Source organism: Symsagittifera roscoffensis, chromosome 7, assembly GCF_963678635.1.
Source record: "Symsagittifera roscoffensis chromosome 7, txSymRosc1.1, whole genome shotgun sequence".
NCBI lineage: Eukaryota > Metazoa > Xenacoelomorpha > Acoela > Convolutidae > Symsagittifera > Symsagittifera roscoffensis.
The window spans coordinates 13,867,763-13,889,309 of NC_087068.1; the positions used below are offsets into that span (position 1 = coordinate 13,867,763).

At 34.6% G+C, this 21,547-nt stretch overlaps 1 protein-coding gene across 3 annotated transcripts in view; it reads left to right on the forward strand.

Moving 5' to 3' along the window:
• Window positions 1–3,742: 3,742 nt before the first annotated feature.
• Window positions 3,743–21,547, forward strand: part of LOC134852140 (uncharacterized) — a 487,803-nt gene continuing 469,998 nt past the window's right edge. The window contains exons 1-5 of one of the 3 annotated variants that reach the window (XM_063868437.1): window positions 3,743–3,865; window positions 4,313–4,481; window positions 5,771–5,923; window positions 6,410–6,565; window positions 7,123–7,404. In XM_063868437.1, the coding sequence (XP_063724507.1) occupies window positions 4,332–4,481; window positions 5,771–5,923; window positions 6,410–6,565; window positions 7,123–7,221 (558 nt within the window). In that variant the 5' untranslated portion in view covers window positions 3,743–3,865; window positions 4,313–4,331 and the 3' untranslated portion in view covers window positions 7,222–7,404. Of the gene's footprint in view, window positions 3,947–4,312; window positions 4,482–5,770; window positions 5,924–6,409; window positions 6,566–7,122; window positions 7,405–21,547 lie in introns of those variants that run through there. The other 2 variants (XM_063868436.1, XM_063868435.1) reach the window with 2 other exon arrangements.

The window sequence follows — 21,547 nt, forward strand, 5'->3', positions numbered from 1 at the left end:
GAAGAAAAAATCAATCAAAATAGTTTTTTAATGAGGGTATTTGAGGTAATCTATCGCGTTAAATTTTCATCGTTTGAATCTACGGTTTCTGTTCGAGCTCGTTCCATACAAGGTTGGAATTGGCGGTATCAAAATCTTCGATAGAAGTCCAACAAAAAACCGAAGTCCTACCGAGAGTTTCGGCTATCTGCTCATTTGATCACGAGGAGGGATTCAAAAAACTTTACAACACAAAGTTCTATGCAGATTGACAAAGACGCAAAACAAAGATGAAAAATTTAAAAATGCAGAAAAAAATCCTGATTATGAACTCTTGGGTTAGTTTCAAAATGTAGATATTCTAGGATGTGTTTTAATCACGAGAAAGGAACAGTTTGTTTGGTGATTTAAGGTTGTAGTATTTTACTTAATATAATATTTTGTTTCGATTTAATGTTGTTGCGTTTAATTAAGTTTTATTGTCGACCCTTTGTAAAACAGAGGAGTCATTTTGAATGATTTTGATTTACTTCATTGGGTGCCGAGTCATCTTAAGATAATTTTTTTACAGCAAGAAAAACTTTAAAAATGTTTAGAAGGGGGGCTCAGTTAATCTTAACAAAAAAGGATTGTTTCGAATAGTACCAAAGAAAATCAAAGCGCACTGAAAGCCTGAATACAATAAATTTGATTCTCGGTATGAAATTTTTTGAATCGATTGTCAGTTTGGGGGAGTCCAAAAGCTTCATCGAGTTTGTTTTTACCATACTCTGGTTACTGTGTTCAGAGTCAACGCATAACCAAGCTTCTTTCCACTATGTATCCTCACCGGTGTTGCTTGCGTGTTCAACAACACGCTCACACATAGTCCATTCTGAGTGAGTGAGAAGCTTCTTCCTAAAATAGTTGAGCTCTTACTGTTTGGGTTGGAAACGAGACATACTTGAATCGAATGTCAGTTCGGCGGAGTCCAAAAATTTCATCGAGTTTGTTTTTACCATAGTCTAATGTTCTGTGTTTAGAGACAACGCATAACCAAGCTTCTTTCCACGTTGTATTGCCACAGGTGTTGCCTGTGTGTTCAACAACACGCCCAAATTTAGTCCGTTTTGAGAGTGTGGGAAGCTTTTTACTAAAAAAGTTGAGCTCTCATTGTTTGGGTTTGGAACGAGACATAATCTTGCCAATCTGCTAAAAGCAGTGATAAACTAGTCATAGGCAAAAAAAGTTTTTTTATGGATTTTTATAATTGAAAAGAATTGAATAGAAATAAATAAATGATTACGATATGATGTCTATTTTTAGGTGACAATTGTACACAAAAAACGTGCCCGTAATTCAATTACTTATTAGAAAGTTTTTGACAGCAGTTTAGAAACAATGGATGCTTTTGTGTTTGACTGAGCCAAAAAAAGTTATTTTGTTTCATTGAAGATTACTGATTTCAACTTGAACAAAAAAATGCGGACAAAAATAAACTTTGTTTCAAAAACAATTCTTCAGCTGATGAGCTAAGAAATTCGGCTGAAATTTCTAATTGATCGCAAACTGACGCTGACACTGTATTGACGGTTTCTAAAAAGTCTTTGTTTGAAAAAGGAGCATATATGCGAGATGCTTCGATCGTAAAAGGATTCGCAGAAAACATGATTTGGTATTTTTGCTCACAAAAATTCTATAAAAAAAACCTCTCAACTTAATCATGAAAAGAATTATATGTCCTATTTGTAAAGCTTTTTAAAATCACAGACTTTTGTTTTTTTTTTTAAATCAATTTTTTGATTTAGTGTTTTAAGACAGACTAAAAAAGAAACTTAAAATCAAATTCAACTAGATATTGCGTTTATAGAAAATTAGTGTGGTAAAGGTTAAACACATAAAATATTTTTTCAAGATTTCTTACCAGAGATTAAAAAAATAACATTACTTCGTTCTCTGAGTAAAACTTCACCCGTTTGATCTTCTGAAATACAGGTTTGAGCACTTCATGTTATGGCCAAAAATACATTACCACCAGTTACACAACAGTTCTCAAAAATCGCTTGCAGTGCGCTCGGGATTTTTTTTGCCTACTTTACATTCTTAATGAAAATGGGGAAACAGAAAATCTAACTAAAGTTCGACTGCTCTCAAGAAATTGTGTATAAGAGAGAATAGTTTTCAATAACAAATGACTAAGTATTCAGAAAAAATCGTATGATGATCAAATATCAAATTTCAAGTTCACAAACAGTTTTTTTCATGAACTACCTTAAAATTACAAATAAAAACAAACTAATCATCACGAACAGTTTCAAATGAATTGAAAGTTGACTTGCAGTCATAATAGGATTTTCTAAGCCATAACAATTGGACGCCGTTTGTATAATTTATATGTCAGAGTAAAGACATGCTCAAAAACTGTAAGCATTGAACTCATACAAGGTGCACTCGGTATCATAATCTTAAGCCACGGGAACAAATTAGGCAGTGAAAATATATATTGGAAAACTTTCGCTGCCTTGCTTAACATTTTATTTCACTCCGATAAAGTTGAATCTAAAAGTTTTGGGATAAAACAAAAAAAAAACAAAGTCTGAGTTAAATTTGAGGCATCTCTATTAACAACCAAATAACATATCAAATTTAAATCAAATGCAGTTTGAAAAAAAAATGATTTTTTCATTTTCAGAGAATTTGTACAATCCAACTTAAAACCAATGCTAAATATTTGTTTGATACTCACCCGTTTATAAAATTCTGTTTTGATTTTGAGTACGAAATCAGAAAATTTAATAGTTAGGCTAGAAAAACAATTTAGCTGGGCTGTTAAAGCTAGCTAATTTTCTATTGTAATTTTCAATATTTTGGATCTTGATCAGAAAAGTTGCTATGTTCGTACTGCTTGACTCCAGATCTTAATTTTATGTTAATCAGTTTCTAAATATTCAAAACTTGCGTTTCTGGTTACGAGAGGTGGATTCGAGTTACCAACTGTGAATTACTATTTGCATGAGAAAACGAATGATTTTGTTTACACCGTTTTCTGCAATAGCCATTATGCAAAAGAAAAATGTTTTCAGAAAAAGTATGTTTTTATATAATGATTATCAACAAATGGATTTTTTTTTGCAATTGCAAACTAGTCAGCATCAGAAAAATTGACAAAAGTTTTTTTCTGACATAGTTTGAAATAGACCTTGGCAAAATGTACAGAAAACTATCATGGAAACCATTTAAGTTCTCTTTGTTTAAGCTGTCTTTGTGCAATATGATTTGTATTTGTTCAAACTTTATACGGCATATAATTATTCTATAATAATTATTATTATATATCAAACTACCCGATGCTCAGTGTTTTTTGAGGTGCAACTTACTTGTTTTGATTGCCAATTTTAAGGACCTGCTGATCTATTTGTGAATTTGTATTTATTTTGAAGAAAAAAAAATCATTTTTTTGCTGACCGATCTGAACGTTTCAATATAAACTAATTTTCACGGGGAGCGTGCAATTGTGATAATCAAAAGCATTTAATCGACGCATGGTGGTCGGAAACTGTAGGGCCTCGTCTTGATACGAGCCATTATTGCACATTTAAATATTTTGATTTCCGATGCTTACTCATGCTTATAGCTCATCCTCTCACAATACATTGATTACCTCTTTCTCAGTAAATTCGAACCGAAAACGCCTCGTTTAAATAATGAACCTTTGTTACCATCAAATATCAACAATGAGTCGAGAAACACAAATATGTTATTGATAAACATCAATATCCTGTTGCAAAATAGAGCTACCTTTTTATTAATCAACTTGCATTATATTGTTGAATTTTGAAGAGATTACTCACCCTTTGAAATTTACTCGGTGGTTCGTTGCTGTTAAGTTTGTTGTTTTGATAGAAGAGTAAGAATCTGAGCAATTTTAGTATCAGATAAATTAACAGTTTTCACTTGATTTCTCTTGAATTTGATTTGAACTCGAAAGGTATGTCTCAAAACTTGGATAACAGCATTTAGAGGGCAAAATAAGAATTTTCAAAAGTTTGATTCAAAACCCAAAAAAGCAGAAAACTTTCTTTTTAAAAGGGTTGTCAAACAATTTAGCATTATTGTTTTTTCATACATAGCAAAAATTTTCTGCTGGAAATGTACAGTTATTCAAATTATGAAAAATTATATTATCTTTCATTTTCTTAAAATAATTTTCAAGATGTTTTGTATCCTTTTTCTTTGTAAAAATGGTAGCTGTTTGCAGATAATTTAACTTAAATGATTTGATGGGAAGTTGGTTAGAGGAATCTATTGATAGGTTATAACTTGTTTAGTAATAAATAATAGATTAGTTTATTAGGTATACCTCTATCGGAAAAATGAAAATGACAGTTGAGTTGTTGGCGCTCTTGCTCGTGAGTGGAGTTGCATTCGTGTCAGCAGGAGTGACTGACAACCAAGCCGAGCAGTGGAGCGAAGTTGACGGCTCGGAGTCAGTCTGCAAGACGGATCTCGAAAAACTGAGCCAGGTAAGTTTTAACAAAAATATCCCGAGTCATGACAAAATTATTAATTGCAATTGGCAATTGCCAATAAAAAGTTAACATTCAAGTTAACAGCCAATATTTATTAATTTTGAGGGGGGAGCGGGCGCTGAAAAAAACGCAATTTCTGGATCAAAAGATTCCAAAAAGTGCCTAAAACAGGCTCTTTTTAGTGCTTTTTGAGAAGGTCGACCTTCCCCCCTCGTTAAAATTCTAGATCAGCCATGGGAAAATGTTTTTTTTTTTGGTATTTGTTAACCTCTCGAAAAGATAACAATTTTTTGGATTTAGTGCATCAATTGTGACATGCGACAAGCTACTGTTTTATGTCTCAGTTTGACCAAAATTGTGATAAATTTTGTTACAAAGATTTTAAAAGCTTGTTTTAAATGACAGCTAGTTAGTTAGTTCTAAAAAGAAAAATGAGGATATCTGGAGGACCAAAGTTTGGATCCTACGCGGGGGGATGGTAGAAAACTTTTAAAAAACAGTCTATGATTTTCTCGAGGGGGTACTTTTAAAAAACTTTTCGAAAATTTTGACGACTTTTTTTAGGTCAACAGCACTAAAAAGACGCTGTTTTGGTCAAAATTTTTTTTGGAAAATCTTGACGCGCGCTCCCCCTCAAAGTTAGTATATATTGGCGCCAAAGCCGCCTTTAGAAAAAAAAAATCTGCCCTCGCAACACCCCGCCCCCCCCCCCCCCCTAAATCCGCCCCTATACATACATATATATATATATATACGTGTTAAATGTTTATATATACATTTTCATGTTTATAAAAGAAAATTTGAAGTGCGTTATTTCATAGCTAACAAAACAGCTGGTTATTGTTCAATTAGCCAGAAATTTTGAGTATTAAAAAAATAACAAAAAAAAGATTTTTTTCTCTAAATTTACAAAAACTTCGAGCAGTTAACTTTAGGGTTTTTGCGCTATTCGAAGATAAGTGATTTCTAAGTGGCCTAAGCAGCAAAAACAAAAAGAACAGGCAAACTTTTTTTCATCCATAATTTGAAATCCGAGTCACAATAAAAAGGCTTCAAATTGCTATCATTCCAATGCCCTACGAGTCTTTTTGCACCACTATTTTGCGAGTAAAACTCTGGGTTCGACAAAAGTTAGATTTTTTTAAAACAGCGAATCTAGATAATATTTGTTCACTCATGCTTTTGAGTCTGGTAGAAACACAACAGAAAAATTTCAGATTTACTTTAGAAGCTTCAAAGAAAAAATTTAATTTCAAATTAATTTTATGTGTTTTGTTTTCTAGGCGAGCTCGTCATTTGGAACTTGGCTCTCACAGAAACAATGTCCAGCTACCAACATCCAGTGTGTAGAGAAGTTTCAGAATCCGTTCATTGACGAAGGCTACTTCGAGGTAGACGGTGGCTTCCCTGAAAACGCTAAACTCTACGTGTACCAAGTGAGTGGTTATCGTTTTAGTCAGGGGCAAATCTAGATTTTTCAAAGAAAGAGGGCGGGTTTTCAAAAAAATATAATTCGAAAATGTTGTCGAAATTCTTTTGGTCGATCAAATTGATTTCCCGAGCTCTACGAAAGCACAATTACGACCAAATTTTTGCCAAATTTTCTGAGCCGTTTTTGCAATTTTTTGGAATGTTCTTACTTCAACCGCGAGAAATTTCAACTGCTCAAGTTCGAAGTATTCATTTTACATATAATAACTTTTATTTGTCGCCCTAATGGCCTGTTGTCTTATTTGTTTAGCACCGGTTTCCTCATTTTCAAACTATAGAACGTTTCACACTTTCGTAGGAGAGATTCAAAACCAGCTGATTATCCGCTAGCTTTTAAATTTCACCATCCAAAAAAGCTTTGTTGTTTCATTCCAGTTTCACTATTTCTAGATACTTTTGTTTTAATTCGATTTTTTGAAACGTGTTTTCAGATCATCTGCTACAAGAGTACGGGCGTGACTACCAATGAAGAGGGGGAGGCCAGCTTCGTCATGTTTGTTAGTACTGGAGACGACCAAGGGGTGCCGGCAGATATGACCGATAAAACTAAGAATTTCTTCAAAATCGAAGCAGATATCGATTACCAGGTACGTGTATGAGCTCTTGTACAAGTTTCAGGTGAAATTATTAAGCAACCCGCATTTGTCAAAGTTGCGATCAAAATGTTTTTGTAGGGAGAAAAACATTGTGAAAAAATATGTAAGACTCGAAGGGAGAAAAACATTGCGAAAAAAGATGCAAGATCGTGCAAAATTGTTTTTTAGAAATTATATAAATAAAAACGTTTTTATGAAGGTGCGGGCCCGAAGAAAAAAATGTTCGTCGAAATCAAATGTTTTTTTTTTTCAAAAAAAGAGGAAAAAAGCGTTTGTTTCACAGAACTTGTCGAAAATGACATATTCAGCTTTATCTAGGATGATATTCAATCTGTAAACTATCATATCTTGACGCAAACTCCGTAGAAAAGGAAATCCATAAATTCTTGTCGTGAAAACGATAGATTTCAGTCGGCAAAAGCCATAGACATGTTCATGCTGAAAACCAAATTTTTCACGAATTTAAACAATAAAACACAGTCATTTTGGCTTAACATGCATAGAATAAATAAGGGTAGAAATTGAGCCGGAAAACATGTTTGTTCTAGAGCTTCAAAGCTTACATGAACAACTTCCCAGTGCTGAATGGGCAGATTGGGGTTGTGATGGCTCTGCTGATATCTGGGATCGCACGACACTTCATGTGAAGCTGATTTATCAAACAGAGATCTACTACGGAATGCAGATACAATATATAACTGATTCAAATGTAACACCTAGATTATGAACCAATATAAAACCGAAATTATCTGTGGATCTATCAAATTTTTGAATTATTTTTTAATCTTCAATAACCTTTTAACCGCTTTAATTCACAATTTCAAAAATCATTTCAATTCACATTTCAAACAAAGTTAAATTGTTAAAAGGGTTTTTCAAAACCCAAGCTGATAAGCCAATTTTTTGGATGGTTTATGTAATAAAGATGCCTAATATTTAACTTCATGAGCACGATATTACATAACAAACGTGGCGCCGTTACATAATCACTGAGCGAATGACAAAATCTCATCCCACTTGAGTGATATAAGCAGGAGCCTTTTGACTGCAAAAGCTTTTGAATGCAAAAGCTTGAATGCAAAAGCTTTTACAAGTAAATTCTCACCTTTTTTGTCAGCCTGTTTATTTTTTTGAGCTCTAAAAAAACCGTAAAATAACTGAATATCCTTAAAACACTATGATCCATGTGCAATTTTTCTAGTGAAAAAAGCTTGAATGAGCAGCACGCATTGGGTTACTCCATTAAAAAACCACGTTTCTTTTGGCGCACGGTATACCTCAAACTTTGTGCTTATTAATTACAGGTGTCCTTAGGAAGGTTAAAAGCGAACAACCATTTGGAAAAATTGTCAGCCGGAAGAGGCCGCACGCTATCGAGAAAATTCTACCAGAACTCTTTTTAAATCAAACTTGCGTCCTCAGTTTTTTCCGAGGCAATACTCGCGAGATGCATCCTAAGTAAATCCTCGCATAATTTAGCCATGATAAAAGCAGAATAAAAATTGTCTCTAACTTTTTTATATCTAAAATTGATTGTATTGTATCTAAACCAATTTGTGGCTAAAATGGTTGAAATAGTGATTCTCACGTTTTTCAGTATTTTTCAATGGTTTTTTGATGGAACTCCTCGTAATAATATCACACACTACACCAACTTTCTTAGATTGTCTTTACTTTTCTGTTGATAATTTAGTTATATATAGGACGGAAAAATCAATAATTCGAATGCATAGTGAAAAACCAATTCTTTTGATGCATGAAAATCTCACATGTTCTGCTCATTCATTCGTTCTCATGTGATTTTCATCTTCCCACTCGTTCTTCTGCTCTTGTTTAAATACCATTCAATGGTCGGGCGCTACTATTCTATTCAGATTCCAGAAGTCGATCTTTAGTGTTCATTTTGGAAAAGCTGTTGTTCATTTTAACGAACTAATCAAATCAAAGTTAATCATACAATTTCACAGACTTACCTTCTTGTTTATGATTATAAGCAACGAGTCTTTTCAAAAGTCTTTTGATTATGTTCTTTAGGTCCAGTTCTAGGTCCAGTTCTAGGTCCAGTTCTAGGTCAAGGCAAAGTCAGCAGTCAAACATCAAGATTAGATTTGATGATAGTAGGATCTTTTGGTGGAAAGTGACCGTGAGTCGTCAATAGTCATCTCACAAGTCGCGGTTGGACAGTTATATCGTTAGCAGTCATCCAAGACCTGTGAGCCAAAATCTTGCCGCTCCCAGCCCGAGTCGAGTTGCTCGAATTATTTTTCGACTCTGAAATTCGAACAAGTGCACTGTTGCTAGTTAAGTTCCGCGGTCGAGAGGAAAAAGTCGAGCACAAAGTCGGAACATACCCGATTGTGGTCGAGAAAGTCGAAACGTAGGCCGAGAAAGTCGAAACAGAGGTCGACAACAGTCGAAACATATAGGTCGAGCACAACCTAGTTTTTTTTCAAAATTAATATTTTTTTCAATTAAATTTAATTTGGAAATTGAGCACAAAAAGTCTGCTCAGCAAAGACCTACGTCAGAACGTTCCACCGCGCAACAATCAATTGAAGAGATTTTCTAACAGCAAAACTAAGAAGTTTCAGAGAGAAATCTAAGGATTCTTGCGTCAAGAGAATGTAACTTCTACTGAATTTTCCTCAAACATCACATCAACAATTTCAGTCCAGATTTGTTCAGAAAATAAAAGCAAAATGGGAGATTCAAAATGAAAAAAATATATTTTCGATGGAGGAAAATGCATTTTACAGGTTATTATAGTTTATTTTCAAATGAAGCATCATCACAAACAATCAACTGAAATGCATATAATATTATTTTTTTTGTCAATTTACTCGTGTTATTTGTAAGTCGAGAAAACCGAAACATATGTCGAGTACAGTCAAAACGTACCCATTTTTGGTCGAAACATATCTACCCGGGTTGACGTCCAAAGAGGAAAAAAGCTTAGCCTACAGTTTCATATTTGACGTCTATGGAAAAAATGCTTATCATACAAAATATATGAAAATTATAAGATAATCATTTTGTCATAGAACATTTTTTTCAAAACTCACCAAAAACGTGTCTGGGTAAGTTAAAAAAGATTTAAATAATTATAAATAATTAGATAGAGGGCATTTTGACAATCAAAAACATGATTTTAATTTCGGTCGGAAAAAAAGCTTATTACAAAGTTTTCATACATGAAAATTTTATGATATGCTTTTTTCATAAACGAAAACACGAATTTGAAGAAGAAAAATTTTAATTTTTTTTTGTTGCAAACTTGCTTTTGTGCTCAAAAATAAATTTTACGAAATTTTTTTTTTGTATTTTCATTTATGGAAAAAATGCTTATCATACAATTTCTTAGTATGGAAAAAATGCTTATCAGACACATTCATAGCATAAAAAAATGCTTATCATGCTATTTTCGTACAATTTTGGGGATAAAAAGACTGATGAAAAAACTCAAATTTTAATTCCAGAGTATGGAAAAAATGCTTGTTATAAAATTTCAAAGTATGGAAAAAATGCTTATTTTGCTATTTTCATACACTTATTTTTACTCTATGAAATTGTATGAAAGAGTATGACAAGCGTTTTTCATAAATGAAAATTTTATGACAAGCATTTTTTGTCAACCCGGGTATGCGGGGTCGAACAAATAAACTTTTCAAAAATGTCGGTCGCGACATATCGAATTGTGGTCGAGAAAGTCGAATTATATCTGAACACGGTCGAACAAAGTCAAACAGTTTTTTGTTGGGTCGAGAAATCGAAACATACCAAAACTTGGTCGAGTAAGTCAAAACAAACCGAAATTGGCCGATGTTGTCGAAACAAACCGAAATTGGTCGAGACGATCGTAACATACCAATTTTTGCTAACAAAATGTCAAAACATATATCGAGAACCTCGCCCCGGGTACGGATAAAACGTATGACGACCATCCATACCTAATCCAAAGCCCCCAGTCTATCGGAAACACCTTCACAAGGCTAACAAAATAAAGAAAGAGAACAGAGAACGCTGTTATTATCCGAACAAATAAACGAGATCAGAACAGATAAAACATAGAAAGGAGGAAAAAAGGGCCGGGTCATCAAAGATCCTTGGGATGGCAACTCAACAAACTCAAGATCTGTCGAAAGTTGAAAAAAATGTGAAAAATACGGAACAAGATTCGACGTCTGAATTCTGGAAAGAGTACATAAACAAACTCGCAAAGATCTTTGAGCAATTGAAACAAGTGAAGCCTAAGGTCAAGCGTGTGATTCTTCTTATTTCATATAATTTTTGCGCGAAAGTTCAGAAATTTTTGCGAGATCGATATATTGCAGAATTAAACGAATGCTCGTCAGAATACTCCGAATAGATGGAACACGAGCTGACTATATATTTAACCGTTAACATCCTTAAAATTGACATTTAACCGTTAACACAGACATTCGTGGAAAGCATATGACCGTTCTTTGGCCTTCAATGAGTGAGGCTAACGATTTAGGCGGATAGTTTGTTATATTTCGATTCAAAAGACATTTACAAACCCGATATAACTTTTTGTGATTTCCTAGTTGAGGTTTAATAAATCTTAATTTCCTGTGATTATTGGTGATGCGGAAGCTGTCCCAGGCTCAGTTGATCCTACACCAAGAAAAATGAACCCAGCTCCCAGTAATCAACCGTTCGACATTACGATAGGCCAAACTAACTTACAAAGGAAAAAGGATAAGCCAAACTAACACCCCATACTAAGGAAAAAGGAATTTTCAGCGTTTTTGAAAAAAAAATTAAGTCAAAAGAAAATAAAAGCCAATATTATTGTATCCAGGACTACTTTATGCACACAAAAAATTAATTATTGCATGCAAAATTTCTTTTTTCGAAAAATGTTTGTTTGCGTACGAAATTCGATTTGCGGTCGAAAAAAAAACAAAAAACTTTTGGGCCAAATTTTCTAAATTACTTGAAAAATTTTTGAGTCGCCATCAAAAAAATGCCAGTCATACAATTTCGATATATATGAATTGTATGATAAGCTTTTTTTTCAAAAAACGAAAACCTCGATTTTTTTTACCTGACTGTTTTAGTAGAATCAAACAGCCAAGGAAAAAAGTTTATATCTTTTTCAACCATTTTTAGAAATTGTATGAAAATTGTATGACAAGCATTTTTCCACACACTTGATGTATGGAATTGTATGATAAGCATTTTCGGTGTATGGAGGTCAACCCGGGTAATCATTTGTGAACTGTAAACGAAATCGGCAACAAGGACGCTCCCTTTGTTTGTTCATTTGCTTTGATCGTGCCCCGACAAAATTTTTAAACGTTTAAAGACTTGTCTCTGGAATCCAGGAACATACAAAATTGTGCGCTTATTCAGTGCGATATCATAAAATTGTGCATAGTTTGGGCTCGTAATGGAAGTAATGGACACTTCAGCATCCAGTGCGCCAGCATCCACCAGCAGCCTTAAGCAAACCGCACCGAGCGCCCATGGATTCTAATCGATTATTATGGATTCCCGAGAAAAAATAATCCATGAAAACCCATTACAGATGTAAAACTCAGACCACAGAATCGGTTATATTGCCGTTTGAATCAATTTTTTTGAAAAAAAAATTCATTATAATCCATTAAAAGCGATTATAATCCATTACTTTTAGCAAGATAATCCATTATAACCGATTTTTTTTGAAATAAAAATCCATTACAATCTATTATAGTCTGTTATAATCCATTTTATTTTTAGAACTAAATTCTATTAATTTGCAGAAACTTTGCAAATTTTGCAGAAAATTTGGAAAATGTTGCTATGCCTTTTACTTAACGAGATGTCTCAACGTCACACTTTCAATTTTTTTTAGCTCCCCAACTAAAGAGGGAAGCGGTAATTTGGGGGGTGTCAATCATTAACCCCTCCCCAAAGTAAACCAATAAATCACCCTCCCCCCTCAACTATGGGGGGGGGGCGAATGGCAGTTGTGGTAAGCTGGCGGGGGGGGGGCTAAACGAGGGAGGGGGTTAAACGAATTGGGGGTAGGTTAAGTGAACTGGGGACGGGGGCGGTTAAGTAAAAAACTTGGAGCTTGGGGATGGGCAAATGAACAGCGGTGGGGGTGGGTTCAATCAGATTATATAAGACAAAAACATTTATTTTAATGTGAAATGTAACCTTTTACGATACGTATGTAGCAACTAAATTGCAACCAAAACAGTTTTTTGTTTTTGATTTTCTTAATGTAACTTTCTATTTCTAAAAGCGAACATTACTCCACTGACCTTAAACAGAAGCCGGAGTGTTTTGTTTTTGATTTTTTTTATTGTGACCCACTTTCCGAAACCGAACACTACTCCACTGACCTTAAAAGGTAGCCGGAAAAATTCTTTCAATTTGATTTTATTAAAATCCCCCTTTTTTAAAAGAGAACACTAGTCTAATGAGTAAAAAGATTTTTTTCCAAATGACACCCATTTTCTGAAAATGAACAAACTCCACTGACCTTAAAATGCAGCCTGAGCATTTTTTTCTGTTTTTAATTCATTTATGTCACCCATTTTCTAAAAATGAACAAACTCCACTGACCTTCAAATACAGCCGGAATTTTTTTTGTTTTGATTTTTTTAAATGTCATCCAATTTCTAAAACTGAACAAACTCCACTGACCTTAAAAAACAGCCGGAACCTTTTTCTTGTTATGAATTTTTTTGTCAATCATTTTCTAAAAGTGAACACTACACCACTGACCTTAAAATGCAGCCGGAACATTTTTTTTTGATTTTTTATGTCACCCATTTTCTAAAAATGAACAAACTACACTGACCTTAAAATGTAGCCGGATTTTTTTTGTTTGATTTTGATTTTTTTATGTCACCCATTTTCTAAAAATGAACAAACTACACTGACCTAAAAATGCAGCCGGAACATTTTTTTCTGTTTTTAATTTTTTTATGTCACCCATTTTCTAAAAATGAACAAACTCCACAGACCTTAAAATGCAACCGCAATATGGAAACCGGATACAACGTATGACGACCATCCATACCTAATCCAAAGCCTCCGGTCTATCGGAAACACCTTCACAAGGCTAACATAATAAAGAAAGAGAACAGATAACGCTGTTATTATCAGAACAAATAAGCGAGATCAGAACAGATAAAATATAGAAAGGAGGAAAAAAGGGCCGGGATAGCAACTCAACAAACGCAAGATCTGTCGAAAGAAGAAAAAATTTTGAAAAATACGGAACACGATTCGATGTCTGAATTCTGGAAAGAGTACCACGTAAACCAACTCGCAAAGATCTTTGAGCAATTGAAACAAGCAGTCAAGCCTAAGGTCAAGCGTGTGATTCTTCATATTACAAATAATTTTTGCGCAAAAGTTCAAAAATTTTTGCGAGATCGATATATTTCAGAACTAAACGAATGCTCGTCAGAATACTCCGAATAGATGGAAAAATCTGACTGAAAAACAATCTTGTTTTTTTTTTTTGCTGGTTTCAAAGCTGACGTTATATTTAACCGTTAACACCCTTAAAATTGACATTTAAACGTTAACACAGACATTCTGAGAAAGCATATGACCGTTCTTTGGCCTTGGCCTTCAATGAGTGAGGCTAACAATTTAGGCGGATAGTTTGTTATATTTCGATTCAAAAGACATTTAAAAACCCGATATAACTTTTTGTGATTTCCTAGTTGAGCTTTAATAAATCTTAATTTCCTGTGATTATTGGTGATACGGAAGCTGTCCCAGGCTCAGTTGATCCTACATCAAGAAAAAAGAACCCAGCTCCCAGTAATCAATCGTTCGACATTACGATAGGCCAATCTAACTTACAAAGGAAAAAGGATAAGCCAAACTAACACCCCATACTAAGGAAAAAGGAAATTTCAGCGTTTTTGAAAAAAAAATTAAGTCAAAAGAAAATAAAAGCCAATATTATTGTATCCAGGACTTCTTTATGCACACAAAAAATTAATTTGTTTGCGTACGAAATTCGATTTATTTGCGGTCGAAAAAAAAAAATTTTGGGCCAAATTTTCTAAATTACTTGAAAAATTTTTGTGTCGCCATCAAAAAAATGCCAGTCATACAATTTCCATATATGGGAATTGTATGATAAGCTTTTTTTTCAAAAAACGAAAACCTCGGTTTTTTTTACCTGACTGTTTTAGTAGAATCAAACAGCCACAGAAAAAAGTTTATATCTTTTTTCAACCATTTTTAGAAATTGTATGAAAATTGTATAAGCATTTTTCTACCCACTTGATGTATGGAATTGTATGATAAGCATTTTCGGTGTATGGAGGTCAACCCGGGTAATCATTTGTGAACTGTAAACGAATTCGGCAACCAGGACGCTCCCTTTGTTCTTTCGTTTGCTTTGATCGTGCCCCGACAAAAGTTTTAAACGTTTAAAGACTTGTCTCTGGAATCCAGGAACATACAAAATTGTTCGCTTATTCAGTGCGATATCATAAAATTGTGCATAGTTTGGGCTCGTAATGGAAGTAATGGACACTTCAGCAGCCAGTGCGCCAGCATCCACCAGCAGCCTTAAGCAAACCGCACCGAGCGCCCATGGATTCTAATCGATTATTATGGATTCCCGAGAAAAAATAATCCATTAAAACCCATTACAGATGTAAAATTCAGACCACAAAATCGGTTATATTGCCAATTGAATCGATTTTTTTGAAAAAAAATTCGTTATAATCCATTAAAAGCAAATATAATCCATTATTTTTAGCAAGATAATCCATTATAACCGATTATTTTTGAAATAAAAATCCATTACAATCTATTATAGTCTATTATCATCCATTTTATTTTTAGAACTAAATTCTATTAGTTTGCAGAAATTTTGCAAATTTTGCAGAAAATTTATGAAAATGTTGCTATGCCTTCTACTAAACGAGATGTCTGAACGTCACACTTTCAATTTTTTTACCTCCCCCAACTGAAGAGGGAAGCGGTAAATTGGGGGGGCGGAAGGGTGTCAATCATTAACCCCTCCCCAAAGTAAACCAATAAATCACCCTCCCCCCCTCAACTATGGGGGCGAATGGCAGTTGTGGTAAGTTGGCGGGGGGGGGGCTAAACGAGGGGGGGGGGCTAAACGAGGGAGGGGGATAAACGATTTGGGGGGTGGGGTTAAGTGAACTGGGGACGGGGGCAGTAAAGTAAAAAGTTTGGAGCTTGGGGATGGGCAAATGAACGGGAAGGGGGGGGGGGGTTCAATCAGATTATATAAGACAAAAAACATATAATTTAATCTGAAATGTAACATTTTGTGATACGTATGTAGCAACTAAATTGCAACCAAAACAATTTTTTGTTTTTGATTTTCTTAATGTTACTTTCTATTTCTAAAGGCGAACATTATTCCACTGGCCTTAAACAGAAGCCGGAAAGTTTTGTTTTGATTTTTTATTGTGACCCATTTTCCGAAACCGAATACTACTCCACTGACCTTAAAAAGTAGCCGGAAAAATTCTTTTGTTTTTTAATTTTTTTTAAATCCCCCTTTTTTAAAAGAAAACACTAGTCTAATGAGTAAAAAGACAGCCGGAACATTTCTTTTGATTTTTTTCAAATGACACCCATTTTCTGAAAATGAACAAACTCCACTGACCTTAAAATGCAGCCTGAACACTTTTTTTCTGTTTTTAATTTATTTATGTCACCCATTTTCTAAAAATGAACAAACTCCACTGACCTTAAAATGCAACCGCAATATGGACACCGGATACAACGTATGACGACCATCCATACCTAATCCAAAGCCTCCGGTCTATCGGAAACACCTTCACAAGGCTAACATAATAAAGAAAGAGAACAGATAACGCTGTTATTATCAGAACAAATAAGCGAGATCAGAACAGATAAAATATAGAAAGGAGGAAAAAAGGGCCGGGGTTATCAAAGATCCTTGGGATAGCAACTCAACAAACGCAAGATCTGTCGAAAGAAGAAAAAATTGTGAAAAATACGGAACACGATTTGATGTCTGAACTCTGGAAAGAGTACCACGTAAGCCAACTCGCAAAGATCTTTGAGCAATTGAAACAAGCAGTCAAGCCTAAGGTCAAGCGTGTGATTCTTCATATTACAAATAATTTTTGCGCGAAAGTTCAGAAGTTTTTGCGAGATCGATATATTGCAGAACTAAACGAATGCTCGTCAGAATACTCCGAATAGATGGAAAAATCTGACTTAAAAACTATCTTGTTTGGTTTTTTTTTTGCTGGTTTCAAAGCTGACGTTATATTTAATCGTTAACCTCCTTAAAATTGACATTTACCCGTTAACACAGACATTCTGAGAAAGCATATGACGGTTCTTTGGCCTTCAATGAGTGAGGCTAACGATTTAGGCGGATAATTTGTTATATTTCGAATCAAAAGACAGTTACAAACCCGATATAATTTTTTGTGATTTCCTAGTTGAGCTTTAATAAATAATATTTTCCTGTGATTATTGGTGATACGGAAGCTGTCCCAGGCTCAGTTGATCCTTCATCAAGAAAAATGAACCCAGCTCCCAGTCGACATTACGATAGGCCAAACTAACTTACAAAGGAAAAATGATAAGCCAAACTAACACCCCATACTAAGGAAAAATCCAATATTATTGTATCCAGGACTACTTTATGCACACAAAAAATTAATTTTTGCATGCAAAAATTTTTTTTCGAAAAATGTTTGTTTGCGTACGAAATTCGATTTTCGGTCGAAAAAGAACAAAAAAACTTTTGGGCCAGATTTTCTAAATTACTTGAAAAATTTTTGTGTCGCCATCAAAAAAATGCCAGTCATACAATTTCCATATATGGGGAATTGTATGATAAGCTTTTTTTTCAAAAAACGAAAACCTCGGTTTTTTTACCTGACTGTTTTAGTAGAATCAAACAGCCACAGAAAAAAGTTTATATCTTTTTTCAACCATTTTTAGAAATTGTATGAAAATTGTATGACAAGCATTTTTCCCCCCACTTGATGTATGGAATTGTATGATAAGCTTTTTCGGTGTATGGAGGTCAACCCGGGTAATCATTTGTGAATTGTAAACGAATTCGGCAACAAGGACGCTCCCTTTGTTCGTTCATTTGCTTTGATCGTGCCCCGACAACATTTTTAAACGTTTAAAGGCTTGTCTCTGGAATCCAGGAACATACAAAATTGTGCGCTTATCCAGTGCGCTATCATAAAATTGTGCATAGTTTGGGCTCGTAATGGAAGTAATGGACATTTCAGCAGCCAGTGCGCCAGTATCCACCAGCAGCCTTAAGCAAACCGCACCGAGCGCCCATGGATTCTAATCGATTATAATGGATTCTCGAGAAAAAAAAATCCATTAAAACCCATTACAGATGTAAAATTCAGACCACGAAATCGGTTATATTGCCGTTTGAATCGATTTTTTTGAAACAAAAAATCGTTATAATCCATTAAAAGCGATTATAATTCATTATTTTTAGCAAGATAATCCTTTAAACCGATTATTTTTGAAATAAAAATCCATTACAATCTCTTATAGTCTATTATAATCCATTTTATTTTTAGAACTAAATTCTAGTAATTTGCAGAAATTTTGCAAAAAATTTGGAAAACGTTGCTATGCCTTTTACTAAACGAGATATCTCAACGTCACACTTTCAATTTTTTTTTACCCCCCCCCCCCCCCCAACTAAAGAGGGAAGCGGTAAATTGCGGGGTGTCAATCATTAACCTCTCCCCAAAGTAAACCAATAAATCACCCTCCCCCCCCTCAACTATGGGGGGGGGGCGAATGGCAGTTGTGGTAAGCTGGCGGGGGGGGGGAATAAACGAGGGGGGCTAAATGAGGGAGGGGGATAAACGATTTGGGGGGTGGGGTTAAGTGAACTGGGGACGGGGGCGGTAAAGTAAAAAGTTTGGAGCTTGGGGATGGGCAAATGAACGGGGGTGGGGGGGGGTTCAATTAGATTATAGAAGACAAAAAACATATAATTCAATGTGAAATGTAACATTTTGTGATACGTATGTAGCAACTAAATTGCAACTAAAACAATTTTTTGTTTTTGATTTTCTTAATTTAACTTTCTATTTCTAAAAGCGAACATTACTCCACTGACCTTAAACAGAGGCCGGAAAGTTTATTTTTCATTTTTTTTGTGACCCATTTTCCGAAACCAAATACTATTCCACTGACCTTAAAAGGTAGCCGGAAAAACTCTTTTGTTTTGATTTTATTAAAATCCCCCTTTTTTAGTCTAATGAGTAAAAAGACAGCCGGAACATTTTTGTTGATTTATTTCAAATGGAACCCATTTTTTGAAAATGAACAAACTCCACTGACCTTAAAATGCAGCCTGAACATTTTTTTCTGATTTTAATTTATTTATGTCACCCATTTTCTAAAAATGAACAAACTTTACTGACCATAAAATGCAGTCGGAATAATTTTTTCGTTTTGATTTTTTTAAATGTCATCCAATTTCTAAAAATGAACAAACTCCACTGACCTTAAAAAACAGCCGGAACCTTTTTCTTGTTTTGAATTTTTTTGTCAATCATTTTCTAAAAGTGAACACTACTCCACTGACCTTAAAATGCAGCCGGAACATTTTTTTTTGATTTTTTTATGTCACCCATTTTCTAAAAATGAACAAACTACACTGACCTTAAAATGTAGCCGGATTTTTTTTGTTTGATTTTGATTTCTTTATGTCACCCATTTTCTAAAAATGAACAAACTCCACTGACCGTAAAATGCAGCCGGAACATTTTTTTCTGTTTTTAATATTTTTATGTCACCCATTTTCTAAAAATGAACAAACTCCACTGACCTTAAAATGCAACCGCAATATGGACACCGGATACAACGTATGACGACCATCCATACCTAATCCAAAGCCTCCGGTCTATCGAAAACACCTTCACAAGGCTAACATAATAAAGAAAGAGAACAGATAACGCTGTTATTATCAGAACAAATAAGCGAGATCAGAACAGATAAAATATAGAAAGGAGGAAAAAAGGGCCGGGGTTATCAAAGATCCTTGGGATAGCAACTCAACAAACGCAAGATCTGTCGAAAGAAGAAAAAATTGTGAAAAATACGGAACACGATTTGATGTCTGAACTCTGGAAAGAGTACCACGTAAGCCAACTCGCAAAGATCTTTGAGCAATTGAAACAAGCAGTCAAGCCTAAGGTCAAGCGTGTGATTCTTCATATTACAAATAATTTTTGCGCGAAAGTTCAGAAGTTTTTGCGAGATCGATATATTGCAGAACTAAACGAATGCTCGTCAGAATACTCCGAATAGATGGAAAAATCTGACTTAAAAACTATCTTGTTTGGTTTTTTTTTTTGCTGGTTTCAAAGCTGACGTTATATTTAATCGTTAACCTCCTTAAAATTGACATTTACCCGTTAACACAGACATTCTGAGAAAGCATATGACGGTTCTTTGGCCTTCAATGAGTGAGGCTAACGATTTAGGCGGATAATTTGTTATATTTCGAATCAAAAGACAGTTACAAACCCGATATAATTTTTTGTGATTTCCTAGTTGAGCTTTAATAAATATTATTTTCCTGTGATTATTGGTGATACGGAAGCTGTCCCAGGCTCAGTTGATCCTTCATCAAGAAAAATGAACCCAGCTCCCAGTCGACATTACGATAGGCCAAACTAACTTACAAAGGAAAAATGATAAGCCAAACTAACACCCCATACGAAAAAGCCAATATTATTGTATCCAGGACTACTTTATGCACACAAAAAATTAATTTTTGCATGCAAAAATTTCTTTTCGAAAAATGTTTGTTTGCGTACGAAATTCGATTTGCGGTCGAAAAAGAACAAAAAACTTTTGGGCCAGATTTTCTAAATTACTCGAAAAATTTTTGTGTCGCCATCAAAAAAATGCCAGTCATACAATTTCCATATATGGGAATTGTATGATAAGCTTTTTTTTCAAAAAACGAAAACCTCGGTTTTTTTACCTGACTGTTTTATTAGAATAAAACAGCCACAAAAAAAGTTTATATCTTTTTTCAACCATTTTTAGAACTTGTATGAAAATTGTATGACAAGCATTTTTCCACCCACTTGATGTATGGAACTGTATGATAAGCATTTTCGGTGTATGGAGGTCAACCCGGGTAATCATTTGTGAACTGTAAACGAATTCGGCAACAAGGACGCTCCCTTTGTTCGTTCATTTGCTTTGATCGTGCCCCGACAAAATTTTTAAACGTTTAAAGGCTTGTCTCTGGAATTCAGGAACATACAAAATTGTGCGCTTATCCAGTGCGCTATCATCAAATTGTGCATAGTTTGGGCTCGTAATGGAAGTAATGGACATTTCAGCAGCCAGTGCGCCAGTATCCACCAGCAGCCTTAAGCAAACCGCACCGAGCGCCCATGGATTCTAATCGATTATAATGGATTCCCGAGAAAAAAATTATCCATTAAAACCCATTACAGATGTAAAATTCAGACCACGAAATCAGTTATATTGCCGTTTGAATCAATTTTTTTGAAAAAAAATTCATTATAATCCATTAAAAGCGATTATAATTCATTATTTTTAGCAATATAATCCATTATAACCGATTATTTTTGAAATAAAAATCCATTACAATCTATTATAATTTATTATAATCCATTTTGGTTTTAGAACTAAATTCTATTATTTTGCAGAAATTATGCAAATTTAGCAGAAAATTTGGAAAATGTTGCTATGCCTTTTACTAAACCAGATATCTCAACGTCACCCTTTCAATTTTTTTTACCTTCCCCAACTAAAGAGGGAAGCGGTAAATTGGGGGGTGTCAATCATTAACCCCTCCCCAAAGTAAACCAATAAATCAACCCCCCCCCCCCCCCTCAACTATGGGGGGGGGGGGGCGGGCGAATGGCAGTTGTGTTAAGCTGGCGGGGGGGGGGGTAAACGAGGGGGGTGGGGGGGGGGGGTAAACGA